The sequence below is a fragment of the Prionailurus bengalensis genome, chromosome B3, assembly GCF_016509475.1.
Source record: "Prionailurus bengalensis isolate Pbe53 chromosome B3, Fcat_Pben_1.1_paternal_pri, whole genome shotgun sequence".
NCBI classification, from domain to species: domain Eukaryota; kingdom Metazoa; phylum Chordata; class Mammalia; order Carnivora; family Felidae; genus Prionailurus; species Prionailurus bengalensis.
Genome location: NC_057355.1, coordinates 140097997 through 140123046, shown reverse-complemented (window position 1 = coordinate 140123046; position 25050 = coordinate 140097997). Strand labels below are relative to the sequence as shown.

At 43.2% G+C, this 25050-nt stretch overlaps 1 protein-coding gene across 4 annotated transcripts in view; it reads right to left on the bottom strand.

The window, feature by feature from the left end:
- Positions 1-16726: 16726 nt before the first annotated feature.
- The window catches only part of VRK1 (VRK serine/threonine kinase 1), a 77600-nt gene continuing 69276 nt past the window's right edge, over positions 16727-25050 (bottom strand). The window contains exons 12-13 of one of the 4 annotated variants that reach the window (XM_043556992.1): positions 21737-21824; positions 16727-17173 (exon numbers count right to left, since the gene is read on the bottom strand). In XM_043556992.1, the coding sequence (XP_043412927.1) occupies positions 17142-17173; positions 21737-21824 (120 nt within the window). In that variant the 3' untranslated portion in view covers positions 16727-17141. Of the gene's footprint in view, positions 17174-19858; positions 20530-21736; positions 21825-25050 lie in introns of those variants that run through there. The other 3 variants (XM_043556993.1, XM_043556991.1, XM_043556990.1) reach the window with 3 other exon arrangements.

The window sequence follows — 25050 nt, the reverse complement described above, 5'->3', positions numbered from 1 at the left end:
AAACTGAGCAGGACAAGACTTGCTGTTGGCTGTAGATGAAGAATGCCTGGTTTCCTCTTGTGTTTCTGGACCGAATGGCAGAAGAAAGGGTGGGGGGGGGGTACAGATACAAGTTTCTACATTTCCGCTCTCATGGCCTACGCTTCGGCCCCCAAGGCTTGCACCCAGGGAGCTGCTGAGTGAAAAAGTCCTCACAGCCCATTTGTAACGATAAAACTAGAAGATCGCCCTCCTTAAGCTACAAGCGAAGTCTCGTTACTGAACATTGATGCCCTTTAGGTCATGGCAATAATTCATTGCCATTTTTAACTTGTTGTTGTCCTACGCGAAAGCCTCTGTTGGTCACCAAGTATTTCCACTTCTTTTTTTCCAGGGCAGCCGGGGTCCTAAAACCTGGGGAAGGACAAATCGCTGTGATTTTTTAAGCCCCTGGGATTCTAGGATGACCTATCCCACGCTGACAGAAGCAGGACTGCAAACACTCAGGGGTGCAGGGCCAGGTTGCAATGGCTGAGTATCAGGTTACTCACAGAGATTGCGGCCACAGCAGATAGCAGCAAACGGCGTGGCTCTCTGGACCCGCACAAAGTTTAGCTCATATCCCATTGTACATCTCGTAACTGTGACTTTGGGCATCCCTTGACCTCTCTAAGCATCAGATTCCCGCAAGGAAAATCATAGCACCCTGGTGACAGGGTCATTACGAAGATTAAATGGGATAATGCATACACATAGAGCACGACGCCTAGGACGTAGTAAACACTCAATAAAAGTGAGTTAATATTAGTATGTCCTTATATTTACAATTTCAGGGTGGAGGGTCTAATAAGAAGAATCCCCACAACAGTAGATTTAGCAGTCTTAAATGGAAGCCTCCTAGGGTTGTTGGCTCTACGTGGATCTACGTAGCTCTCAGTCACCTCTGCCTTGGGCCAGCTCCCTTTAACTTCCGCCTCTTTAGGGCTGGTTCTGCTTCTCTGGTGACTCAGCAAAGTCTTACTCTTCTTCCATAGGACAGATTTTCAAGTATTTGCAGACACAGACCTTCTCCACCACACTCCAATGACCACTTCTGTCTTCTTCTCCAGACTAAATGGTCCCGGTTTTTCCAGCGTTTCTTCATGTGACGTGGCTCCTTAACCACTGTCCATCCCTCCCACCCTCACCTGGAAGCCCCTCGATTTGTCCAGGTCCAGGCAGAGGCGGGGCACCAGGATGTGCTCTACTGCGTGCAGAGCAGTGAGTCATACGGCAGCCTCCACGCGGCCACCCCCTTCTGCTGACCTAGCCCAGCCCTGCAACCCAAGCCCCGCGCCCTTCCCCAGGGTCTGCTCCTGGGCCTTGTCTCCTTCATCCTGTTCTTGGGTAAGTGATATTTTTTCCCTTCGTATAAATGCTTGGCAAATTAATTTCACTTCCCAATTCTCCTGTCTTCTAACCATTCATCCGACAAATGCCTAGCCCACATCAACCAGGTGCCAGACGCTGTGCTTAGTATTGCGGCTACAAAGACCAACACAAGATGCTCACAGGCAGCTGAGGGAGGCTAATCAGCCATCAAAACGACTGGGCAGACTCTTCTGACTCTTGGTATCATCCAAGGTGGAAATTGCTAGTCCTAGTACATTATGTCGTCTGTAAACGTGATAAGCAGATTTTTGTCTTTACATAAAACAAGTAACACGTGCAGGGAAGGAATGAGAACAGAGCAGGGCAGTGGGGGCTCCTCTAGGTGAGCTCCGTCAGCCAGCTACAACTCTGACAAAAGAGCGTCTACAGTTCCGTGCTTTTTCTAGCACCCTCCCTCTTCCTTGCTAAAATAAAGTTTTGTATTTTTTATTCCTCCTAAATGCTAGCAAAGTAAATATAGAAGGAAGAGAGGGAAGGAGGGACAAAAGGCAAAGAAAACTCTAAAACAAGAAAAGACAAAGACTGCGTTAGCATCATCAATTTGAATGGCTAAATCCAGAAGACGGTAGGACGTTGACATTTGAAGCTCTGCCCATCCCAGGTCTCCGACGTTTTTCACTTTCTCCATTACTCAAAAGATCACCAACAGTTTCTCCACCGAACATCATGTACATTCTAACTGCTCGCTGCGGGGGCAACAGGTCAGTGGGCACCTGGATTCATCTGAAGGGTATTCCTTCCAGCTCCATACTTCTCTTCAGCTCAGAGCATCCCTTAAGAAAAATTGTCCTCCACTGGGAAAACTGAAACAAATTAACACATAAATAGTTCTGCTCATCCTTTCATTGGAAAAGATATGCGGGTACCTAATAAGCAATTGTTAAGTAAGTGAACTTGAAGAGAGGATGGAGGGTGGGAACTGACCTAGGGGAGCAGAGGGCTTGACCCCGGATTCCTGGGGGGGGGGGGGGGGGCGGTGGAAAGAGGGGCAGGGCTAGAAGCAAGGGTGCTCATGGGGACCTTACTTTTCCTTCCCCACTCAGCACAGCCTAGCAGCTCTAAAAAATTTAAAAACATCTCTCAGCATGCTGAAGGCTAAAACAAAGGAAACTTCTCAAAAAAAAAAAAAAAAAAAAGAACAAAAACTAGAAAAATAAAACAGAGGCCTAAGAAAATAACTGCTAAGAGGTTCAGAAACAGAGTAATCAGAAAGGAGGAAACAAAGATACAAGGCAAGAACATTTCCCCAGAATGAGAAATAAAGTCCTCTGGTCTGAAAGGGCCACTGAGCCACGTCAAAGCCCAAGCCTCTTCAGTGGCCACCTGCTTCCACGCTTGTTCCTCTCTGGCCTGTCCTCCCAGAGCAGCTGGGGTGGTCTTAAACAGGGAAAAGTGGAGCCTGTTACTTCTCTGCTTGTAACTTTCCTAGGGCTTCTCACTGCAAACAGGATGGAACCCTACCTCCCTTCCCCAGCCCTGAAGGCGAAATACGGCTTCTGTGGAATTCTAGGACTTCACTGCCCCCTGCCCCCGCCACCCCCGCTTCCTCTGTCCACCTTTCTCCAGCCACACTCCACTCCCTGCTCCTCAAACCTACTGAGCGCAGGACCTCTACGCTTGTTTATGCCTCCACCTGGAAATCTCTTCCCCTCGTGGGTTCCTCCTTGCCCTCCAGGCCTCAGCTCCAACACTGCCTCTTCACAGAGATTCTTCCCTGGGCCAGACATCCTCCAAAGTCATTTTTCTGTTGTGTATTCTTCATTGTATTTGTCATTATCTGAAATTATTGGGTTATTTTCCTATTTCTTATCTTCCCACCCCCCACCCCCCCCACCCCCCCACACACACTGGATTATAAGCTCCATAAAGGTGAAAATCTTGTCTATCTTATTCACTACAGAATCTCCAGGGTTTAGGACAGTGCCTGGGACTAAGGAAGTGTTCGGTATCTGACAAATAATTGAGTTCCCAGTACAAGTGACAAGAAGCCTTGCCAAGGTAAGGATAAAGAGAAGATCCTAAGAGCTTCAGAGAGTCAAGGTAATCAGAATGCATGAGACTTCCCCTCATCAACATTAAATGCTAGAAGACTGTGGTGCAACACTACAAAAATCTGAAGGTAAAGAATTTTCAACCTAGGTTTCTATACCTAGCCAAACTATCTATCAGATGGGAAGGTAGACATTTTCAGGGGCACCTGGATGGCTCAGTCAGTTAAGCATCTGACTCTTGATTTCAGCTCAGGTCATGACCTCACAGCTTGTGGGTTCAAGACTCATGTAGGGCTCCATGCTTGCACTGTGGTGCCTGCTTGGGATTCTCTCTCTCTGCCCCCTCCCATGATTGCTCTCTCTCTCTCAAAATAAAATAAGCTTAAAAAAAAAAAAAAGATGACATTTTCAGAAATGCAAGGATTAAAAAGTTAATAGCCTCCCATGTATGTTTTTAAGAAAGCTTCTGGAGGATATATTAGTGGGAAGCAAGAGAAAAAATCAAGAAAAGCAGCTACAGAAATAAGAACAGGAGACAAAATACAGCAAAGTGGTAAAGAGGACCCAGTGGGATGGTGAGGGGAGCTCTGGGAGCCCAGGACTCACCGACATTCAATAGGGAGTCTCCAATTTAAAAAAGGAAAATTGATAGATTTTCTGATATGACTGAGCATAGAAAAGAAAAAAGCTAGTGATAGGTATTATAATGGATCTGATGGAATAACTATAAAGAATCAGAACTATGTAGAAAAGTCTTAAAATAATAAAACAAAATCAGTGAGGTCCCTTTTAATTCCAGGAGAAACAAAGTTTTACAAGAAAAGGAAGTACCACAGTATATTGAAATAAACAACACCTACCTGGTCAAAATAATGTAAACACTGAATACCAATTTGTGTAAAAATATGTAGTTGTATTGAGAGGATGGAAGAGAGAAAAGAATGAGGATTTCTATCATAACAGGAACTCAGTACTTGAGTGTTAAAATTGATAGGGAGTTCATCAATGCCCCAAGATTCAAGATCAACACATACATTTAATTGCATTTTTTTATACTAACCATGAACACGTGGAAACCAAAATTAAAAACACAACACCAATTACAATTGCTTCAAGAAGGAAAAATAGTTATACACTTAACAAAATAAGCAGAGGATCTGCATTCTGGAGCTTACAAAATACTGATGAAAAAAATCAAAGAAGACCTAAGTAAACGGAGAGACATACTATGTTCATAGATCAGAAGACTGGATATGTCAAAGATGGCAATTCTCCCAAGTTGATCTGTAGTTTTACTGTGATTTCTATCAAAATTCCACCAAGTTATTTTTGAGGATAGAAATGAGTTTATTCTAGAATTTATATAGAAAGGCAAAAGTTCTATAACTAAAACAGTCTTCAAAAAAAGAAGGACATGGAGTGCCTGGGTGGCTCAGCTGGTTAAGCGTCTGACTCTTGGTTTCTGCTCAGGTCACGATCTCAGTGTGTGGGCTCAAGCCCCGCATTGGGCTATATGCTGACAGCACAGAGCCTCCTTGGGATTCTCTCTCTCTCTCTCTCTCTCTCTCTCTCTGCCCTCCCCGACTCGCTCTCTTTCTCAAAATTATAAAACTTTTTAAAGGCCAAGGTGGGAAGAATCACTCTAACATGAAGGCTTATATACAGCTGCAAGAAATCAACAGCATGCTTCTGCAAAAGGATGGACGTACAGATCAACTGAACAGAAGATCCAGAAACGGACGCACCTATAAATACGTCCAACTAATCTTTGACAAAAGTGCAAAAGGAACTCAATGGAAAAAAGGTAGCCATTTTACAAACTTGTCCTGGAACAACTGGACGTCTCTAGGGAAAAAAAAAAGAAAAGAAAAAAAAAATTGAACCTTGACTTAAAAGTCAGGCCTTATCATCACTTAGCTGTTTGGCTAAGATCAAGTGTAAAAGTCAGGCCTTATACAAAAATTAACAAAATGGATGACAGATGAACACACAAAACACGAAACCATAAAACTCTTAGGAAAAATAGACCATCTTTTCAATCTAGGGCCTAGTTCTTAGGCTTAACACCAACAGCACAATCCATACAAGGCAAAAATCAATACATCAGAAAGGTGTTAAGGACGGAGTATTTGTGTCCCCCCATATCCGTGTTGAACCCTACCTGGTATACAAATGTTGCAGGACCTTCTAATTAACCCAGTGAAATGCATCACACAACACCCAACGTGATGGTGCTAGGAGGTGGGGCTCGTGGGAGGAAATCAGGGCTAAATGAAGTCAAGGGTGGGCCCTCATGAACTGGATTAGTGGAAGAGTCAGGAGAGAGCTTATTAACCACCCCACCCCCACCCTGCTCTCCACTATGTGAGTATACAAGAAGCCAGCAGTCGACAACCCAGAAGAGGGTCCTCAACAGAACCTGACTGCGCTAGCACTCTGATCTTGGACTTCCAGCCTCCAGAACTATGAGAAGTAAATTTCTATTGTTCATAGGCCACTCAAGTCTACTGGGTTTTTGTGACAGCAGCCTGAGACAGGACAATCGGGCTCTCTTCACAATTCAACCCTCCGGGCAAGGGACAGGACGCATCTTCTCTAGGGAAACTGACCAGTCCGAGAGGAAAGACTAAAATAATGACACAGCAGCCTGTGGGGTTACCTCTTGGGCATCACTTCAAACCCACTCGTTCCAGCCCAAGCTGCAGTGACAGACTCTGCACAGGCTTCCACCAGCTCCGAGCATAACCTGACAGCCCCTTATTTCCATCTCTGGGATTTGCGTGGAATGTCTGCCAGGAACAGTGGGCATTCCACATATGCAACTCAGAATTGTGGGAAAGTGAGGACCCAAGGAAAGGCTGTGAGATGCATTTCACTGGTTATTCAGAAGGTCCTGCAAGATTTAGGTGCCAGTCGCCCTTAGTTCACAGCCAACTTGATGATGCATCCCTGTAAATGTGCTCCCTCCTTTCCCACTCCTCTCCCCAGGACATTTACAAATAAACCACCTGCACGCAAGCCTTTATCTCCGGCTCAGCTTTCTGAAGATCCCAGGTTAAGAGATGGGATTCTTTTAAAAACAGCCCATGCAACAGGGAAGCCAAAAAATGGCAATGGCCGCTCCAAACCTCTCCCCATCACACAGACTCAGAACTCCCAATCACCTTTCAGTGGCTTATGTATGAACAGCTAACCAAGAAACACCAGACATTTGGGGAAAACATCTCAAATGAAAGGCAAAGACCAAAACAAACAGACAGGAGTGGGAATGTAACTTGGAGAAAGAGAGACTATGTAGGGACAAGAAAGCTTCCAAATATTTTAATTAAAATCCTCAGACACAGAAGATGCCACATCCACGAACTAAGACCAGGATGACACTTCAAATAAAAGACATGAGGAGAACAAAGAGCTCCCGGAAATTAAAAACATGATAGCAGAAAAATTTAAAAACCAGAAGCCTAGAAGAAGATATTGAAGAAATCTCCCAGAAAGTAGAGGGGAGAAAAGACAAAACAGACAAAGTAGGTGGGGGGGTGGGGGGGTGGGGGGGGTGGGGGCAGGCAAGGGAGAAGGAAAAAGGACTGAGATCAGCCCGTGAGTCCCAACATCTGAACAACAGAAGTTCCAGAAACAGAGGGCAGACAAGTGTGCTCAACGGCAATCTCGGAACCTAGAAGTCATCAGAGTGATGCCTTCAACATATCGAAAGAAAATTATTTCCAAGCTGTAATTCTGTAGGAGTCAAACTATGCGAGAGGAAGGGTAGAACAAAGACGTTTATTTCAAAACAATTACCTCCCACACATCTTCTTTCTCAAGCAACTAATGGAGGATGTACTCCACCAGCAAGCAAGAGGATTACACTGGACCAGGAAAGGGGTGACCCCACACAGGAGATGCAGAGAGGAAGCCCCAGGGTGGGGGAGAAGGGGACCAGGAAGGCCATCGTGTGTACAGATGGGGCTGTGCAGACCTGTGCCCGAGGACCATGCCGGGCTCCAGAGCCAGAGCTACAGGTCTCCAGCGTGAACAAGCGAAGCCGCTCACTTCTGTTGATGGATCATTGAGAGATCTTCAAAAGTGACCATGTAAAACTGAGACTGAATGAGACGAGAGAGCCCCTCACATCACGAGCAGTTACGTTAAAATCTGGCATTGCGGGCGCCTGGGTGGCTGAGCGGGTTATGTTTGTCTGACTCTGCATTTCTCAGGTCATGATCTCATGGTTTGTGAGTTTGAACTCCACATCACGGCCGACGCTACAAGCACGATTCTTCGGATTTTCTCTCCCTCTCTCTGCCCCTCCCGGCCTCAAGCTGGCGCTCTCAAAACAAATTAAAAAAAATTTTTTTTCAAATCTGGCATTTGGCCCCATACTTTGACTAGAGGCTTTATCCAATGAACTGCAATGCAGAAAATGCAAGAACTTTCCATCTCCCCAACCTCACCTCTCTCGACGCCCCCTCCCCGCCAAACACACACAGATATGCAGACTGTGGCTTTGGAAAGCTATCCAAACCCATAACAGCTATTACTTCTGGGGAAGGGAAACTGGCACCGGGGGGAAAGAAAGGGTCTTAATTTTTCTGTTATAGATTGTTAATTTTTTTTAATTTGAGAGAGCAGATGTGCACGTGCACGTGCACGAGTGGGGGAGCAGCAGAGAGGGAGAGAGAATCTCAAGCAGGCTCCACTGTGGAGACCAAAGCAGGGCTGGCTCTCACGACTGTGACATCATGACCTGAGCCGAAATCAAGAGTCAGACACTTAACAGAGCCACCCAGACAACCCTCTTTCACAGCTTCACAGCTTTTAATGCAACAAATAAAACAGAATTCTTTTCTTTAAAAAATTTTTTAATGTTCATTTTTGAGAGACAGAGGGTGAACAGGGGAGGGGCAGAGAGAGAGGGGGACACAGAATCCGAAGCAGGCTCCAGGCTCCGAGCTGTCAGCACAGAGCCCGATGTGGGGCTCGAACTCACAGACGATCACCACCTGAGCGGAAGTCAGATGCTCAACCAACCGAGAGCCCCAGGGGCCCCAAACGGGATTATTTTCTATCTAGATCCCCTGGAGGCCCGTGATGGTCAATTTAAGACTTCACCTTTTTACTTTATCCCTTTTGGTTTCTGTATCATGTGCCACGTACGTGCATTACCTGTTCAAAAAGTGAGTATTTGCTAACAATTAGCTTAAAATGATGTTCGGGCGGGTGAGGTCTAACATACACTGCAGACATTCACTTAAAGCCCACAGAGTTCACCCATCAATAGCGAGAGGGCTCCCTGAAAAGCCACGGGAGAGCTGGCCCTGCCTTCAGTCTTCTGTGGAAGAGGCCAGCAGACTCTGACCTTTTGGAGAGTTGGTGACCTCATCTTCAAAGCCAGTTCCATTTTTATTAAAGGCCAATGAGTTCCATGTACATTTTTAACAGTATGCTAACTTCCTATAATTGAACACTGGATAAAATGGCCTCTCTTGCCCTCTTCCATCAGTTTCTGGGAGAGAACAAAATCACCAGAGAGGGCCTCCCAGCATTTCTGGTCCTTTGCTAAGACGAGTGAAGCTTTTCACCTCTTTGTCAACGAGGGCACTTTCACTGATGGTGCCTCAGCCACAGAGCCAAAGGCTGAAAAAGCAAATCAGGACAAAAGGCCTTGAGCGAGCGTGGGCTACCAGACACATTTCACACGGCAACGCAAGTCTAAGGAGCGGCTGGGCTTCGCTAGAATCAGTCTGCCAGGTGGCCTTCGGCAGGGACGACAGCACCATCAGAGCTGAAGGTTGACAGCAGTTCTGAGGGTGTCGGAGAAAGCCAGTGAGAGTGGCCAGATGCGGGGAAATGGGAAGTATTCCAACCCACTCACCGCTTTAAAGTTCTTTTTTTTTTTTTTAATTTTTTTTTTTTCCAACGTTTATTTATTTTTGGGACAGAGAGAGACAGAGCATGAACGGGGGAGGGGCAGAGAGAGAGGGAGACACAGAATCGGAAACAGGCTCCAGGCCCCGAGCCATCAGCCCAGAGCCCGACGCGGGGCTCGAACTCGCGGACCGCGAGATCGTGACCTGGCTGAAGTCGGACGCTTAACCGACGGCGCCACCCAGGCGCCCCTAAAGTTCTAAGGTTAAACCGCAATTCCCAACATCTTCCGAATAGGGAAACAGAGCCACTCTTTGGGGTTTTGTTTTTTTTTTTAATAAATGCTTTTGAAGCAGAAAAACGACCTGTTCATTTCAAAACAGGACAGTGGCCGCACGGGCGGTGTGGGGGCGGGGAAGCGCTTCCTCCGCACTTGGCTGAGTCAAGGTGACAGACTCATGGGCCTGCTGGTTTCTCCCCACATCTTCGGGATTCAGGGATGAAATGTCAACTGAACACGCCCTGTACCAGTCCAATTCCTTTTGACAGCCTGCTTCACAAATTATATACAGATTTCTGAAATTAAGTATCTTTGAACATGGAAAACAGACCCACTGCCCCAATCTGGAAGGAGGAAGAATCAATGGAGAAACGAAAATCGTGGTAAACTAATTTGCAAAGGGCGGGGGTGTTAGTGTTAGAACTGGTCTTCCGAACTTAAAAATAGTAACAATGGGGACTGTCAATTAGGCACCGGGCGCCGGGAGCCTATGTGCTGGCTCGGCTACATTTTTTCTTTTCTTTTTTTTTTTTTTAATGCCTGGCAGAATGTTTTACAAACTAAACCCAGCAAGACTACAATTCTACCAGAAGGTGCCTCAGATGGTTTTGCTAATAATTTTGATCAGCTGAAATGGAGAAAAACATCACTTCAATTATTCGCTTTCAAAAACCGTCAGTTTTAAGTTGGAATATACTAGATGCCCCTTTCTTCCCCCCTCTCTGCCGCTACCAACCAAATAAATCCCAACCCCAGAAGAACCCTCAGAAAAGGGAACCGGGTGTAAGCGGTGACATCTCTGAATACGTTAATGTAACAAAAATCTTGTCAGCGTTCATTTCTCGTCACCTGGAAGTTCGGTCCAGCTTGCGTGTAACTTCGCTCAAGGAGAGTGAGTTCCTTTGGAGAACTCGGGGGAGGCTGGCGTTGCCGGGGCCACAAAGACGGGAGTGCGAACCGCCATACACTGGCTTCTGTTCTAATAGCCTTTTAACCAACTTTGTTAATGGACTGAATGCAATTTAGATATGGAACTTGGCTAAAACGTAGCTTCAATTGGCTATTAAAATTTAAGAGCCAACTAAGATAGCTAATTACAAAAAAAGCTCCAGTGATAATGCTAAGCAGAATTAGTAATAGCAAATGACAGTCTGTCTAGTCTTATTCCCATAGGGAAAGAAACTCTTAACTGAGAAGTCAACCAGACAATGTGCAGCAAACCTAATTGCATTACTGGTATTATGGCACACAAATCTGGCAGCTCACTGGGACAGAACACGGAGTAAAGTCTGTCAAACTCGAGTCAGAAAGCAACTGACCCTCTTTTACGGCCCCGTTACAGCAGATCCCGGGAAATTTTATTTTTATTCACAGTTGATGGGCAAGTGCTATTGCGCCGAGGAACGCTCCGGTCTACACCGAGCAGGCACGGAGGCCGGGGGACGGAGAGGGAAAGAGCCCTCCCAAAAAGCACGGCTCGAAAAGGAAAAGATCCTTCACCTACACAGAAGGAGATGCAGACGTAGGTCTGAAAAAGACAACAATAAATATCTGACCGCTAAAAAGTTGAGCTGAGGGGAAAAAAACGTTCTACTTCTTTGCTTCATTACAGATACCCTCATTATGACATCGGTTGAAGTGCAGACTGGCTCTCCTGTGAAGATTTATCATGTGTGGTGGCCACTTTGAATCGGAGGTACTGGAGTCTTTAACATTCCCTAGTCAAGTGTCTCCCTGCTGTGCCTGTAAATGTCAGTCCAGTTTTTTCACGGCTGTGCGCACAGATTAGAAACAGCGGGAGAGCTTGGGAGTATGACTACAATACCAGTAAGGACACTTGTCTTCGTGGCACTGCTCAAGTGATTCTTGGAATGTAGGACCCTGCTGTTTTCTAATATTTACACACAACTGGAGTCATCAAGAGCAGTAAATGCAGTCTAAAGGCAGCCTGCTTCTTTTGTTAGGGACTTTACATTCAAATAGGGATATCAACAATAACACCAAAATAAAAAAAAATAAAAAAAAAAATAAACCACCGTTTTTAGAAGTTTCATATTTCCCCCCAATTCTGCTGCTAAAAGACCAACCAGGTATTATCACGGCTGTTCACTTAGCTCGACCCTCGCTTCCAGACGTTTTCTACGTGCATCATACAGTTCATTGGGAACAGCAGGTGTTTTGGATTCTTGACCTGGAATTGTGTTTTGGCAGGCTGTGGTTTCTCTGACCTCTACAGGAACAGGCAGGGCCTTGGAAACCATTTTCCTGTAATTTCAGCCACCTTTGCTTTCCGAACACTTTGCATGGCCTAGCAAAGACCGATTGGGGGCTACGGCACCTGGAATATACAGATGACTTCTTTCCGAAACCTGGTTAGGAATCTGAAAAAACGGAAAACGCAAATCACTGCGACTACACGTGCATCTTAAGAAATCCCTAAATGATCCTTCCTTAAATTACAAAGGGTAGGGCAAATTACAGATCTTTGCCGTAAGCTTTGAAATCTCCGCCAAGGATTTCCGGGCTAGAAACCTGAAGGGCTGGGGTGGGTGGCTACTGCACAGGGACCAGACCACATACCTTTGCAACTACAGTGTTACATCAGGATATGCACAATACTTCTCCAGTCCAATGGACTCAAGCATTAGCACCAGAATGTTCTGGAAGAGTTCATGAAATAAATGAAGACAAAAGAACACAGCTTTTTTCCCCCCACTTCGGGGATGAGGGTGAGGTCTTCTTAAGGATCTTGAAGCACATTTCTCTATCTAGAAAAGTTCAAGAACTGTTACTCCCTTCTCTCTTCACCAGGCAACCCCAACAGAAACTTTCCCTGTGATGTACCGCCCTGGAACTTTCCAGTGTTCAGATGGCAGATGCGTCAGCTGCTTTACTCTGACATTTAAGTACTAACACATACTGGACCCTTAGGAAGAAAGTTCGGGAAAGCGTGTAGGGGCATCACTCCCATCTGAGAAGTATACCAAAAAGGATCAGCACGAATTTCTATACTAAGATTTTTGTGTCAAGGTCAGAAAGAACACTGGATGCGGCAGGTTTTTTTTCAGTTTTTAAACAAACAGTGGCCTCGCTGTTACCAGGTTTTTGTTTGCATAACTGTGATCACTTTTCACTCGCTTCGGAAAGATATCAGAAGCAGAAAAGACAACCTAGAGAAAAGCAAGAACAGGTTCAGACTACCGACCCCTCTCTTCCCCCTCCAAACTCTGGACTCGCATTTAGGACTCCTTCCCGCCTCCGCAGACCAGGCACAAAAGTTATCCTATAGATCATCTCCATTCATCCTTTTGATACTTCAGATTTCTAATGAGTGCTGCACTTTAAGTGAAAAAGAGGTCAAGAGTTTTTCAAAGATCATTTATGGTGGCTTGCAAATAAGACCGTAATTTGTTCAGTGCAGAAATTCTACAGGTTAACTTGAGCCAAAACTATAAAAACTCAGGAATACGACTCACAAATCGCAAAACCCTACTGCCATAATACAAGAACACTCACCATTCTATGAATAACACCTGCTTATTAGTACAGTGGAAATGGTATGCATTTTATTTGCAAAATAACACCCAAGGAACAGAGTTGCCTAAACCGCCTGGTCAGCGGTATCCTGCACAGAATCACCGATACGGTGTGTGAGGCGGTATTCATCCAAAGACCCTTTTCCAGGACCGATTCTTCAGCGTGCCTGGTCTTCCTTATACCATTGGAGCCTAACAAATGAGGAACACAACACCTGTGGGACTTCAAAAGAAACCAAAACCCACAAAACCTTAGCTGTGCCACCGTTATAATTATGAAAAATTATGTAGGCATGATAACAGCACTTAAAAAATAATGTAGTCAAAGAACAAGAGTTTGATGTTTGTAGTGTGAATTTTTTCCTTCACTCTGATTTCGGTTGATGTGGTTTGGGAACAAATAACAATTAAGAAGTAAAACTGCATTAATTAAATCAGTGTGGTGCCGGCCTAAGGACAGACGGACAGATCAATGAAATCCAACAGTCCAGAAACAGACCCTGGTGTAATAACGTAATATATAATAAAACAGGCATCACGAACCAGGGCATGAGAGGCTGGGGAAGAGAGTTTATCTGACGAAGGTGCTGAAGCTACTGGTTAGCTATTTGGAAAGAAGTTACATTGTGATCCTTAGCTCCTGGCAGGCAAACACCAAAATTAATGCCAATAGGTTGAAAAATATAGAAGCATTAAAACAAAAAGCCTGGAAAAATCCATGATAAATATTTCTGATTCAGGATGGGAAATATTTTAAAACAGTGGCAGAAATTACAATGAAAAGGATCAAAAGAGTAAAGCCATAAATGTTAAATTTCATAAAAATAAAAAATGCCACCCAACAAAAACAAACGGGAAAAAGTCAGCAACAAATATAACGAAGGGTTTAAGATTGTCGCTATACAAACAGTACAAACAAATACACCAGGGAGAAAACGGAGGGATCAGTTTACAAAAGCAAAATTTCTCAGGCTCACCAGCAATTTAAAAAATTCACCTCATCAAAATATAAAAATTAGTAATATCTCAATACTAAAAACAACTTAAATGTCCAATATTAGGGAAATGATCAGGAAAGTGTCATAAATCCACAAGAAAAAATATTATAGAAACATAAAAACTATATTCATGAAGTATCTGAAATGACATGGCAAGTATTTAATTCGAGCTTTAAAAAGCAATATGTGAAGTTTTATATGAAGCACAATACTTACTTGAAGATAAAAATGCATAGAAAAGACTGGAAGAAAATGTGTCCAGACATTCACAGTGGTTGCCTGTGGGTGGGAGTCGTATGGCTGGTTTGTCGTTTAGTATTTGTCCATGTGTTCTAAATTTTCTACAGTGACCAGGTATCATTAATAAATTTTCATAATCACAAGAATAGCGCCAACAAAACAGAATTTTAAGGGATAATCAAGCACATACCGCTCAACTACATATAAACACACACACACATGAAAAACATAATTTATTTATATTTCTACCACTGATTTATTGCTTCGCAACACAGGCCTTTATATGCACATTTAATTTAGTAATTCAAAAAAATAGTTGGGATTTTATAGCTCTGGCCTATTAGCATTTTATTTGTCTTAAGAGATCACTACTGGGGCACCTGGGTGGCTCTGTCGGTTAAGCGTCCGACTTTGGCTCAGGTCATGATCTCACGGTCCGTGAGCTCGAGCCCCGCATCGGGCTCTGTGCTGACAGCTCAGAGCCTGGAGCCTGCTTCCGATTCTGTGTCTCCCTCTCTCTCTGACCTTCCTCCGTTCATGCTCTGTCTCTGTCTTAAAAATAAATAAACATTAAAAAAAAAAAAAAAAAAGAGATCACTACTGAAGAAGACCTAGAAGCTATTTTACTTCAGGGCTTAGTTGGTTATCGAAGATTTATCTGTTGCTTTCTAGAACACGTAGCACACACACTACCTCCACTGTGTGAGGGACAAGAACTTGGCACAGGTGTCGAACTCTCGGCTCACTAACAACCTAGGAAAATGGCAGAAAAGGCAGGACCACGCGGTGCCGGGAACACCTTTCGCAACACGGACGCTGGGTTATGAAGGAACCAAGGCTGGTGAAGTCCACCAAAACACGTGTTGGAAAGGAAAGAAAAATGAGACAAGATAAAAAGGGTAAATATAGAATTGAGAGAGGCAAGAAGAAAAAAAAAAGGAAAACTCAGAACAACAAGGTTATTCAGTCTTTTTTTTTTCTTCCAAATAAATAAAGGGAGCATAAGAAAAACCAAAGTAAGGCAGGAAAGAAGAAAGCAGAAGAAGGAGATGCGGCCGATGGGTCCAACTGGCTACTATGGCTACTAGTTTTTAATTCCTGAAGCCCTGCCAACAGAGTAACATTCGAGAAAATGCCAGCACTTGCTAAAAACAATATGTGAAGAAATATTTGTTTTCTTAATATTTAACCAACAGGTTTTGCTATGTTTTTGTGTTCTGGAAAAGAAGAAAAAGGCTAAGGCATATACACAAAAACACACCACACACATTTGATCCTATTTTAAGCGTCAATGTGTTTGAAACAGAACTTGAGAGTTGATTTAGGTGTTACAAACAAACTTGGGACCGTAACACTGATGAGCACTAAAATCTGACATTCCACAGCAAACAGGAGGAGGCTCTGCCCAAAATCGAGCTCTCTATTCTGCAAAGACACACAGCTCGGAAACTTCAGGAGGTATTTAAAAGATTACTTGCAAGGGAAAGTCTGCAGATCTGTTCTGCGTTTCTCAACATCTGACCACTACAGTCATAAACGCTTCTCGCCACAACTGAACACCCACATCAGGGAGCCAAAGTTTTCAAATCTCAGTGCTGGTTCAGAGCTGCTCAGGGCTGTCTGACAATTTGGATCTGTCTGAATTCCACCTGTACTATTATTTATTTAGTATTTTCTTCAAATCAACTCACTTTTTTTAAAACAAAAATACCTACTTTAGGCTGGCTTGTCCTAAGCAATAGAGAAATCACCAGTTTAATGTGCTATACTTACGTTCTGAATACATAGTAAAATAAATGTTTAATGCTTAAATATTTAAATAAAAGTTATGTCTATACAGCATCTAAAAATACTGGATGCACCATTAAGTGGTGAGGTGTACCACTCTTTAGAAAATACAGTCTAATTCCAAGTTCTGCAACAAAGCAAACTTTGAAATTGTTCATAAATGTTTAAGTCCCAAGCTTTTATTGCCAAGGCAACTACAAAAGGTCCAAATCTTAAAATTTCTGATCACCGCAACTCTCAACGCTTGGTTTACTGCGCAGACATTATTTGCCACAAAAAAAGACACTTACAAGAAAGATGGTCTCCTGTGAATGAATAAGCTTGCTTTGTCTGTGTGTCTGTTTGTTTCACAGGATTTCCTTAAAAGAAGCCAGGCGATAAATGTGATCATGCTCCCAACCTGCCAATTTGTCACCTGTTTTCTTCTCGTGCACCTTGCGTGCTGACTTGGTTGTCACGGAATCTAACTTTCAAATGTTTGTGTTTTATCTCTCACAGGCCTACTTACTATCCCACCTTTGCTTTCATAACCCTTTCCCTTCTTTGGTCCTCTTGTTTCATACAGCAGGTGCTCAATAAATGCCCGCGGAACTGAACAAAATCAATACAATCCAAATCTTACGGCCACGACAAATGGTGTATTTGTTATCACGCAGAGAGACTTTTATTTTAAGGCTGTTACTTCCTTCAAGGTAAGGACTTTGTCTAAGCACACTTACACACTCTGGGCAACGTACAATGATTTGAAAAGTACACAGCATGGCAGTTTTTCTCCTCTCTACTCCAGAACCTCAAACACACACAGCCTGGGATAGCTCCAAGAGTATAACCTAAAGATCTTAAATTTTATAAATTGGCCTTTAATAAATTGTACAAAGTATTTAATAAAAAAGTTCATATTTTTCAAAGACATAGGTACTTCATGGTTAGCCCTACCCTAAAAGACTCCCATGAAAATGAAACGTTGAAAATAGAAAAGGAGGAGAAAGCCAAACGAAAGGAAGAAAAGAAAAATCAGCTGACAGCATTTGATTTACTTCTGGACTCTCTTCCTGGCTTTCGAACCTTGAAGACAAAAAACAAAGAAATTCAAATCATTAACTTACCAAACCTAAACATCAGAAATACATGCATTTTTATATACTTTTCCATATTTAAAACTCTAATTGACTATGATGATTTGTGGAGATGAAAGTCATATACAAAGGTACTGGTTAAGAGCCTGAAAATCTTAGGAAATTGTGTCCATTTTTTAATACTTGAAAAGATACGCTGACATCTTCCAGTACATTAGAACTCTCCCACTGGTAAAACATATCCAATCTACAAGGGCACTGAAATATTTCTCCCCCAAATTTTTATTGTGCAATTTACAATACGGTAACTGCTAATGTAAGCTATAAGCAACAAGACAGGCATTCATTTCTTGGCAACGATGAACTAACGCATATTGTGAAAAGCAGAGTAAAACGATACAATGTGTTGCCCTGTAAAGCCTGCTACCTACATACTCTGTGGGCAGGAGTGGCCTGGGCCATTCCAAAACCCGAAGGCTTTTCCACCAGGAATGAAATCGATCCCAACTGAGCAGCCTTCTAAAGAAGCCTCAGGCCTGACACCGGTCTAAGTACCTCATGACAGTTCCTACCCATCTAGTCCTGAGCTGGGATAAATCGGTGATTCTTTACCGGAGGCAGAATTCTTTGCGGGAATCCACCTCACCGAGGAGGCTCGGTTCCCACCTAGCACCCCCACTCCAGCTCCAAGGAGAGCACAGCAGTGGGAAGGGTGCGTCTAAACCTGATCCCGGCTGCCCAGTACCCGGCAAACCAAGTGCCTTCCCACTGGCTCGCGCCTCCCTCTGCCAGGAAACGAGCAGCGGCACCGGCTGAGGGGCGGCGGGTCGCCCATAATTAATCAATGAATGCAGTCAGCAACAGATCAATAGCTTCTTTTCTGAAACGTACAAAACACCCTTTGAATCGAGGACAAGGTATTTACCACACGTCTTCTATTAAACAATTTCTAAAGGTTTTTTTGTTCAGTTACTTATGTGGAAGATCCATTTAAAGACCAGTGTTTTTTCACTTTTCCAAGTGCCAGTTTTTATTTAATCGCCATACACTTCAATTAGAGCAAACTTCAAATTTACGTGAATATCTTTTTTTTTTCCTGCCACTGTTAATACTTAGACTATATGGCTGGCTTAAACTTGTAAGCTTTTTCTTCAACTCTTCTGGTATATAAAAACTATCCCACGGTAGATTTTTCATTTTCTATTCAAGAATTTTGAGATTAATTTTGCACAGAAACGAAGACTGTTGTGACAGGGAGACGCTGGCATAATGGGACATCACAAAGGCAAGGTCAATAACCAGTACTGTAGTACGTCTACTTTTCAATAAATTTTGGAATCTATCGTCATGTTACAGAGGACACTTAAAAATAGTTATTACGATGTTCAAGGAGTATTATTCTCATTAACATCCTAATCTGTCACCTGACTCTTAAATACCACTGCTGCTGATTCCCTTCAATGTAGATTTAAAATTTTCCACTGCAACTAGAAACACTACCACCACCTGGAATTTGTTATATAATCAGGATTCTGCAACATGGCGTCTTTGCTGCATGTATGAATTCAGTATTTTCCCTAACGATCAATTCTGATTGTGGCAGAAACAGTATTTTTCCTCTCCTCATCTCTTTTAAAAATATACCCATTTTCATAATATATTCCCACTGGTAAAAGGTCCAGCTGTAAGACTAATGCATAAAATTTAATATGTGGAAAATGAAAAAATACAAGTTTGGGTACTCTTCTATGATTTTACTAATGCAGAAGTAAGAAACAAGTGGGGGGCTTCTTTGCCTTAAAATATCCCCCCCCCCTTTTTTTAACTATATCACAGATACTCGAGAGGTAAACATAAATCCTGCTTGCCTCGGCTTCGTCAAGAATGGACTAAAACTCGAGGCACTTCACAAATACTACTAACAAGAGAAGAGACTGTGGAGTACTGTCCTTTCATGAACGGGAGGGACAAAGCACACCAGCCATAAATATCATGGCTACATTAACTAATTTTTAGTACAATTCTGAAATACTGGCATGGTTTTGAAATGCCAGAATATGCATGGCTTTTTAAGGGTTATCATTTTGTGGGGGGAAAAATTACTTGCAGCAAATAACCAAATTTTCTCAATTGGTAAAAATTATGCCTTGCATAAAAATAAAAGGATTAGAGGCCTCTGTTCTTCTTGAAAACCACCCCATCACCCCCTCTCTTTCTTTGAGAAAACCCACACAATACACATTTTGAAAGCTTTCAGAATGTGTTCTTACACAATAGACCCCCAACTAGTCAAAATGAGTTTAGGTGTATCAAGAAAATTATACACGTTTTTAAAACGGTCTAAATAGATATTAAAGGAAAGTTGCTCCCACTCTGCCAGGCACAGCATCCTGAAAGATCGCACAGTGAGAGAAATCTCTTACCATATTGTAAACTATAAATTGTGTTTGAAAATAAAATTGTTAATGAAGAAACTGACATTTCTAAAGCTGCTGTTTGAGGTAACCATTCTTGAAACACATTTATGACACAAAATCTTAAAAGCTCTAAAACACCAGAAGTCACCGAATTGTATTATATATTTCTTTAAAACAAAATCCAAACATAATAATGTGCCTCCTTCTTCAAGTTACTTTAAAATGATGAAATATATATTTTCATGAACGCTTGTTTTTGTTTTTTTGGGTTTTTTTTTTGCCAGAAGCAATAACATTTTACCATCTCAGGTAGTATTTCTCTCATTTGTGAGTATTTAGACAGTAAAATACCTTACCTAGCCCTATACTTTCGGGGAAAAGATGAATTGCAATGAGAAGAGAAAGAGCATTTAAACATTAAGCTTAAGCATTAAGCAACGCAGAGTTTATAGGAATAAAGGAGAATCTGATTATTCTTTATCTCTTTTTTTAAAATCAAAACAAAAAAATCTGGATTGTTCTCCTTAAATTTGCAATGGGGTCCACACTCTTCTAAGGACTTTAAATCAAAAATTTTAGGTATAAAAAACATTGTTCCCGGGTACAGGCGAATTTAAAATCACTTCTGTATCTCATTAAGCCACGTTCAGGTCACGAACAACCCGCAGGCAGTCAAGAGGGGCCCGAGTCTTCTCCACGCACAACTGAGTCCGCTTTGGTCTAAACGGGCACCAACCTTACTGTGACAGCGTAGGCCCTTTGCTCAGCTCATATTGCCCGTTTTGAAATTTAAGGGATTTTTGTTTAAGAATATTGTTCTATCTTTATAAATGCTCCTTAATCTCCCCCCCCCCCCCACTGTCATGGCTGCTGCTAGTCTCTGGCTGAGACAGGCTTCCACGCACGGCTCCTCGGGGCTCCTCACCTCCTAATAAAACACGGACAAGACGGGAGGTGGGGAGGGTGGAAATGAGGAAATGGAAGTGGCTGCAGAAAAGAGAGAGGAACTTCTTCAAAACCTTTAGCCTCCAGGGTGAGGTTCTGTCCTCCCTCTCTGGATGCTCCCAGTATTCTCTGGGGTAAATTCAGATAAACCTAAGGATGTTCGCTCAATAAATACTACATAATAAAGACTATCTTAACAGAATCGGAGCGAAAAGGATTCTCTTTGAAAGTCGAGTGTTTGCCGTCCACGAACATACACAGGTGACACTCTCAAAGGGAAGGTGGGACACATCCCTGGCTGGACTCAATGGGCCACTTGTGCTTTAACACAACTTTTACCAAAAAAGAAAAAAAAAAAAAAAAAGCCTTTATTAGAAATCCAGAAACGTTGTTTCAGGACCAACGAAAGGCAGAGAGATAGAAGTCTGGAAAAAGGAAAAAATGGTACCACTCCAGCACTGAATTTCTTCACCGAGTCCAACAAATCCCCTCTTGTGAAACCTGGACCAGGTGCCCCTTTTCCTGAGCCACCCACAGGTGCGCCGTTTTCGAAGCCGCCCACACCGCAGCCCGCCCTCGCTGCGCCCTTGGCAGGCGCCACCTTCCTAACCCCAGCGCTGGCACCGCCCGCACTGCGGGAGCCTTCGGCACCAGCCTACAAGCCACCCCGGAAATGATCGTAGACTTTGCTTTTTGCTTCAAGAGCTTCGAAAGGTGACGACCCGAGGCTCTAACTCCTTGCGTCCCAGCTTGTCCAGAGAAACGAGGAGTTGGCACACTTTGCTGGGAGCGCTCGGACGGCTCAGGCAAGTGGGGCGTGGCAGCTACGGTAAGCCCGGGAACTCCTCGCCCGGTCCCGACAGTCCGCTCGCCCCGTTCCGTAGATCAATGTGCGGAAACGGAAGAGAGAGTTCTGGCTCCGGCACTTGAATGCTCCGTGTCGTGGGCTCCCTAGATGCAAAATGAGAGCACCTCCCGCCCCGACTTCATGATCACGATGGACGGCAAAAAATCCGGTGTATGTACAGAGGACACTGTGACCACACTCTACAAACACGAGCTCTTCTTGCACAGTATTTTATTAGACAACCAAAATGTTACGACCGTAGGTGAACCTCTTATTGAGTGGAAGGAAATGAAATCTGTGTTTACATAAGGAGAAAGCTAACAGGCAAGACCGTTCCACTTACGGGTTTGTGTGGCCTCTTCTGTCTGTGTATCTGAGCATTCCATATCTTCAACACTGGATTCTGTGCTCTCGATTCCTTTCTTTCGCTTCTTACGTGTAAAGATTTTTTAAGAGAGAGAGAGAGAAAGAGAGATGTGGTCTGACGGTCAAAGCAGTAAACACACGAACCCACCATAAAACCACCATATATGCGAATCTACCCAGGTGTGGGCATATCAAAACAAGCCGAAGACCGTTCACAATGTCAGGGTGGTGGCCGCCCCTAAGGGAAGGGGCTGGGGACGGCAGCCAGTGGGATGAAGAGAATCTTCAAGGATACACTTAGTCTAAATGTGAGCTGATTTGTTACGGCCACCTCTAACTTTGTACGCTTCTTCAGAATCATTTACCACTGAAAGCCTCACCATCGGGATCGATTATACGGAAACTCTCTCCTAAAGCAAAGCGTTTAACAAAACGGGTCTCACCACTCGGGCCAACGATACTTATTCTCCCCGTTTCACAGTGTGTGTTGTGTCTGCGGTGGGGGAGCAGGGGGTAATCTCTCTACCTGATCAGTGGGAAAATCCACACCTTGTCCACATAGTATGGATCACTGGTCATATCCTACAAATCGGTGGTAAAAGTCTACTTTAATGACAAACTTCCAGTAAATGTATTCTTTTGGCACACTTTTTATTAAAAGGTTAGGGGGGCGTGAACCCACCTGTAAAGGAGGAGTCTGAAGAGGAAGTACACGGCTCTCCTAAAACCTCAAAAGCAGGTTGGCTTTTCTACCCTTCCCTCGGGCCTTTCCAACTTTCTATTTATTTTTCTAGTTGAGGGTTACTAGAAAGTTAAGGCTCGTATTCTGCCACCGGCCCGTCTTCCCAAGTGTTCATTCAATTTCTTTTTAGTGTTTTCGATCACTTTTCTAACTAGTTCAGTCCTGTGTGAAGTTTTTAAATTACTCAACACGTCTACAAATGGAAGACCTTAGTAATAACTTTACAACTTTGTATTTCTCGTATCCCTTTATCCCAATTTAAATGTGTTAAAACCCAAATGACTACTCAAAGCTTCCCTCGGTTGCCTGGATTTCCTTTAGGAAATCCTCTCATTTGCCCCCGATTTCAGATTCACAACGCGTCGGAATGTCCCGGCTTGTATTTTGTAACAATTCACGTGAAGTTAAACTTCACCTGAGCATTTCCCTTGCCGCAGGCCATTCTGCACTCTGCTCTCTCGCCTGATGGCAACCGCGGGTTCCGTTCCACAGGGAACGACACGGGAAAAGCTCGACTCGACTCAAACTACATGATCTTAAAACCCCGAAATGGTCAGAACTGTTGTTACGCACGTATTACGAACAATCCCACTGTTTCAAAACATTCTTAAGGTGGCCGTGGAAAGATCGGGACTCAGATATACCCACCACGTTCCTAAAGCAAACGCTTCACGTGCACAAAAAGAACTTGACGGCACCTTAAGAAACTTGAAGAGGCGTTCATTTAGCAGATCTGTATAGGGAGGTATTGCCTCTCAAAAATAGCTGTGAGAGTGGCTGTAACTTCATATAACTGATGAGAGAAGGGGAGAGTGCCTTACATCTTTCTTTTCCAAAGTGTTGCTTCATGATTACCATCTAAACCCTGCTGGGCTGAACAGATTGGTTCGATAATTACATACAATAACTGCAGTGGGCAGGTAACCCTCAGCTGGCACAGGGCAGCTCCCCTGTGAGAACTTCCATATGCAAACTGCACTGATGGAGTGCATTAGGTACATCTTTCCTGCCGGTGCACAGGCCTGATTAACGCCAGCCAAGACTCCAAGGTTAGCATGTCAGCAGATTTGTGATGCATTAGGCAGGAATAAACACAGACACTTTTGTTCGTTCGGACCAAAATTAAGGAGGAATATTTCACTACTATATTGCTTTCCATACGGGAAAGAATGCATCTTCCGATCTTGAGGGGGCAGTTTTTTAAATGCTCATTACAAAGGGGGCTATCCAATACATTCTAAAGAACCTAGTGTGTTCATCTTGTTTTCAAGCTTATTTAATAAAAAAAAAAAAAAAAAAAAAAAGAGCTTCCTTAATCTCCATGCAGGTAAATGACACAGGAATGAAAATCAGCCAGTATTCAAGCAAAAACAAACCACCCGTGTTGTAAGCATCATGCAGTAGGTAGAACACTGAATCTCAGGTGGGTATCTCCAGCCCAACTTTTCTGAGAACGTATTTAGTTTTGACAGAAAGGACCAATGGTCTACAGGAAAAGACCAATTTAAAAAAAAAAAAAAAAAAAACCACACAAACAAACAAACAAAAACCCTTCCAGTTTAATAGCATGTAAGTTAGTGTGTTATTTCTACAAGACGACGAGTAAAATTCCAAACAATTCACTGGCAGCTTCTTTCTCCCGACTGTCTCCAAATGCTTCATTTCATTATTTGTCAACATCCTGGGCTTCAGATAGTGTGTATTTTGGTTCTCTTTGAACAGAAAACGGCTTCACAAAGGCACCACCCTGATCTCTGATTCTGTCATATTCCACACCAGGTCCCACAAAGTGCCTTTGCATTTATAAACGAAATCAAAATATTGTACGACACACAAGAATAACTTATAAACTCAGAACGGAGTTGTCTTTTAATTCAGCACAGCTAAAATATCTGCAGAAAATTAGGTTTATTTCAAAGGGCATTCGCGTATGTGTTACACATTGTATTTTTGAAGCGTTCAGATATGCTAGGCTAAAATTTAGTTAATTAGCAGCTTCTCACTTCCAGCTTAGAAACAGGGAGACAAATCAGCTAGATGCATTTGGACTGATAATTTACTAATAGTCTAAACACTGACTAGAGACCAGAGACTTAAAGCTGTTTTAACGGGACAAAGAATCAAAATCTTCTGAGGCAAAAACCAAAGACCTGTTCATTCTCTGCTTCCCAGGTCAGAGACCAAAAGATCACCTCTAGACCCTTTCAACAGCCTCTGGGAAAAGCCAATCAGATGTCTGGCTATGGCAAAGGAGAGGAGGTGCCAGGCCTGTGGCTGGTTTTTCCCCCTCATTACAAAAATCACACATGTTTATTATAGAGACTTAGCATATACAGCCTTTGGAACCGTGCATGTGTCAATGAACAAAGAATTCTAAATACAAACAGGTGACTGTACTAATCAGTCCATCTTACTTTGTTCATTTGGTGAAGGCCACCTAAAGTCACCATGCGGATAGACACAGTTTATAAATTACTCCTCCATACGTTAACAGCAACCAGAAAAACAGGCTGTTACTCAACAGTAACTAAAAAAGACCGAATGGATCT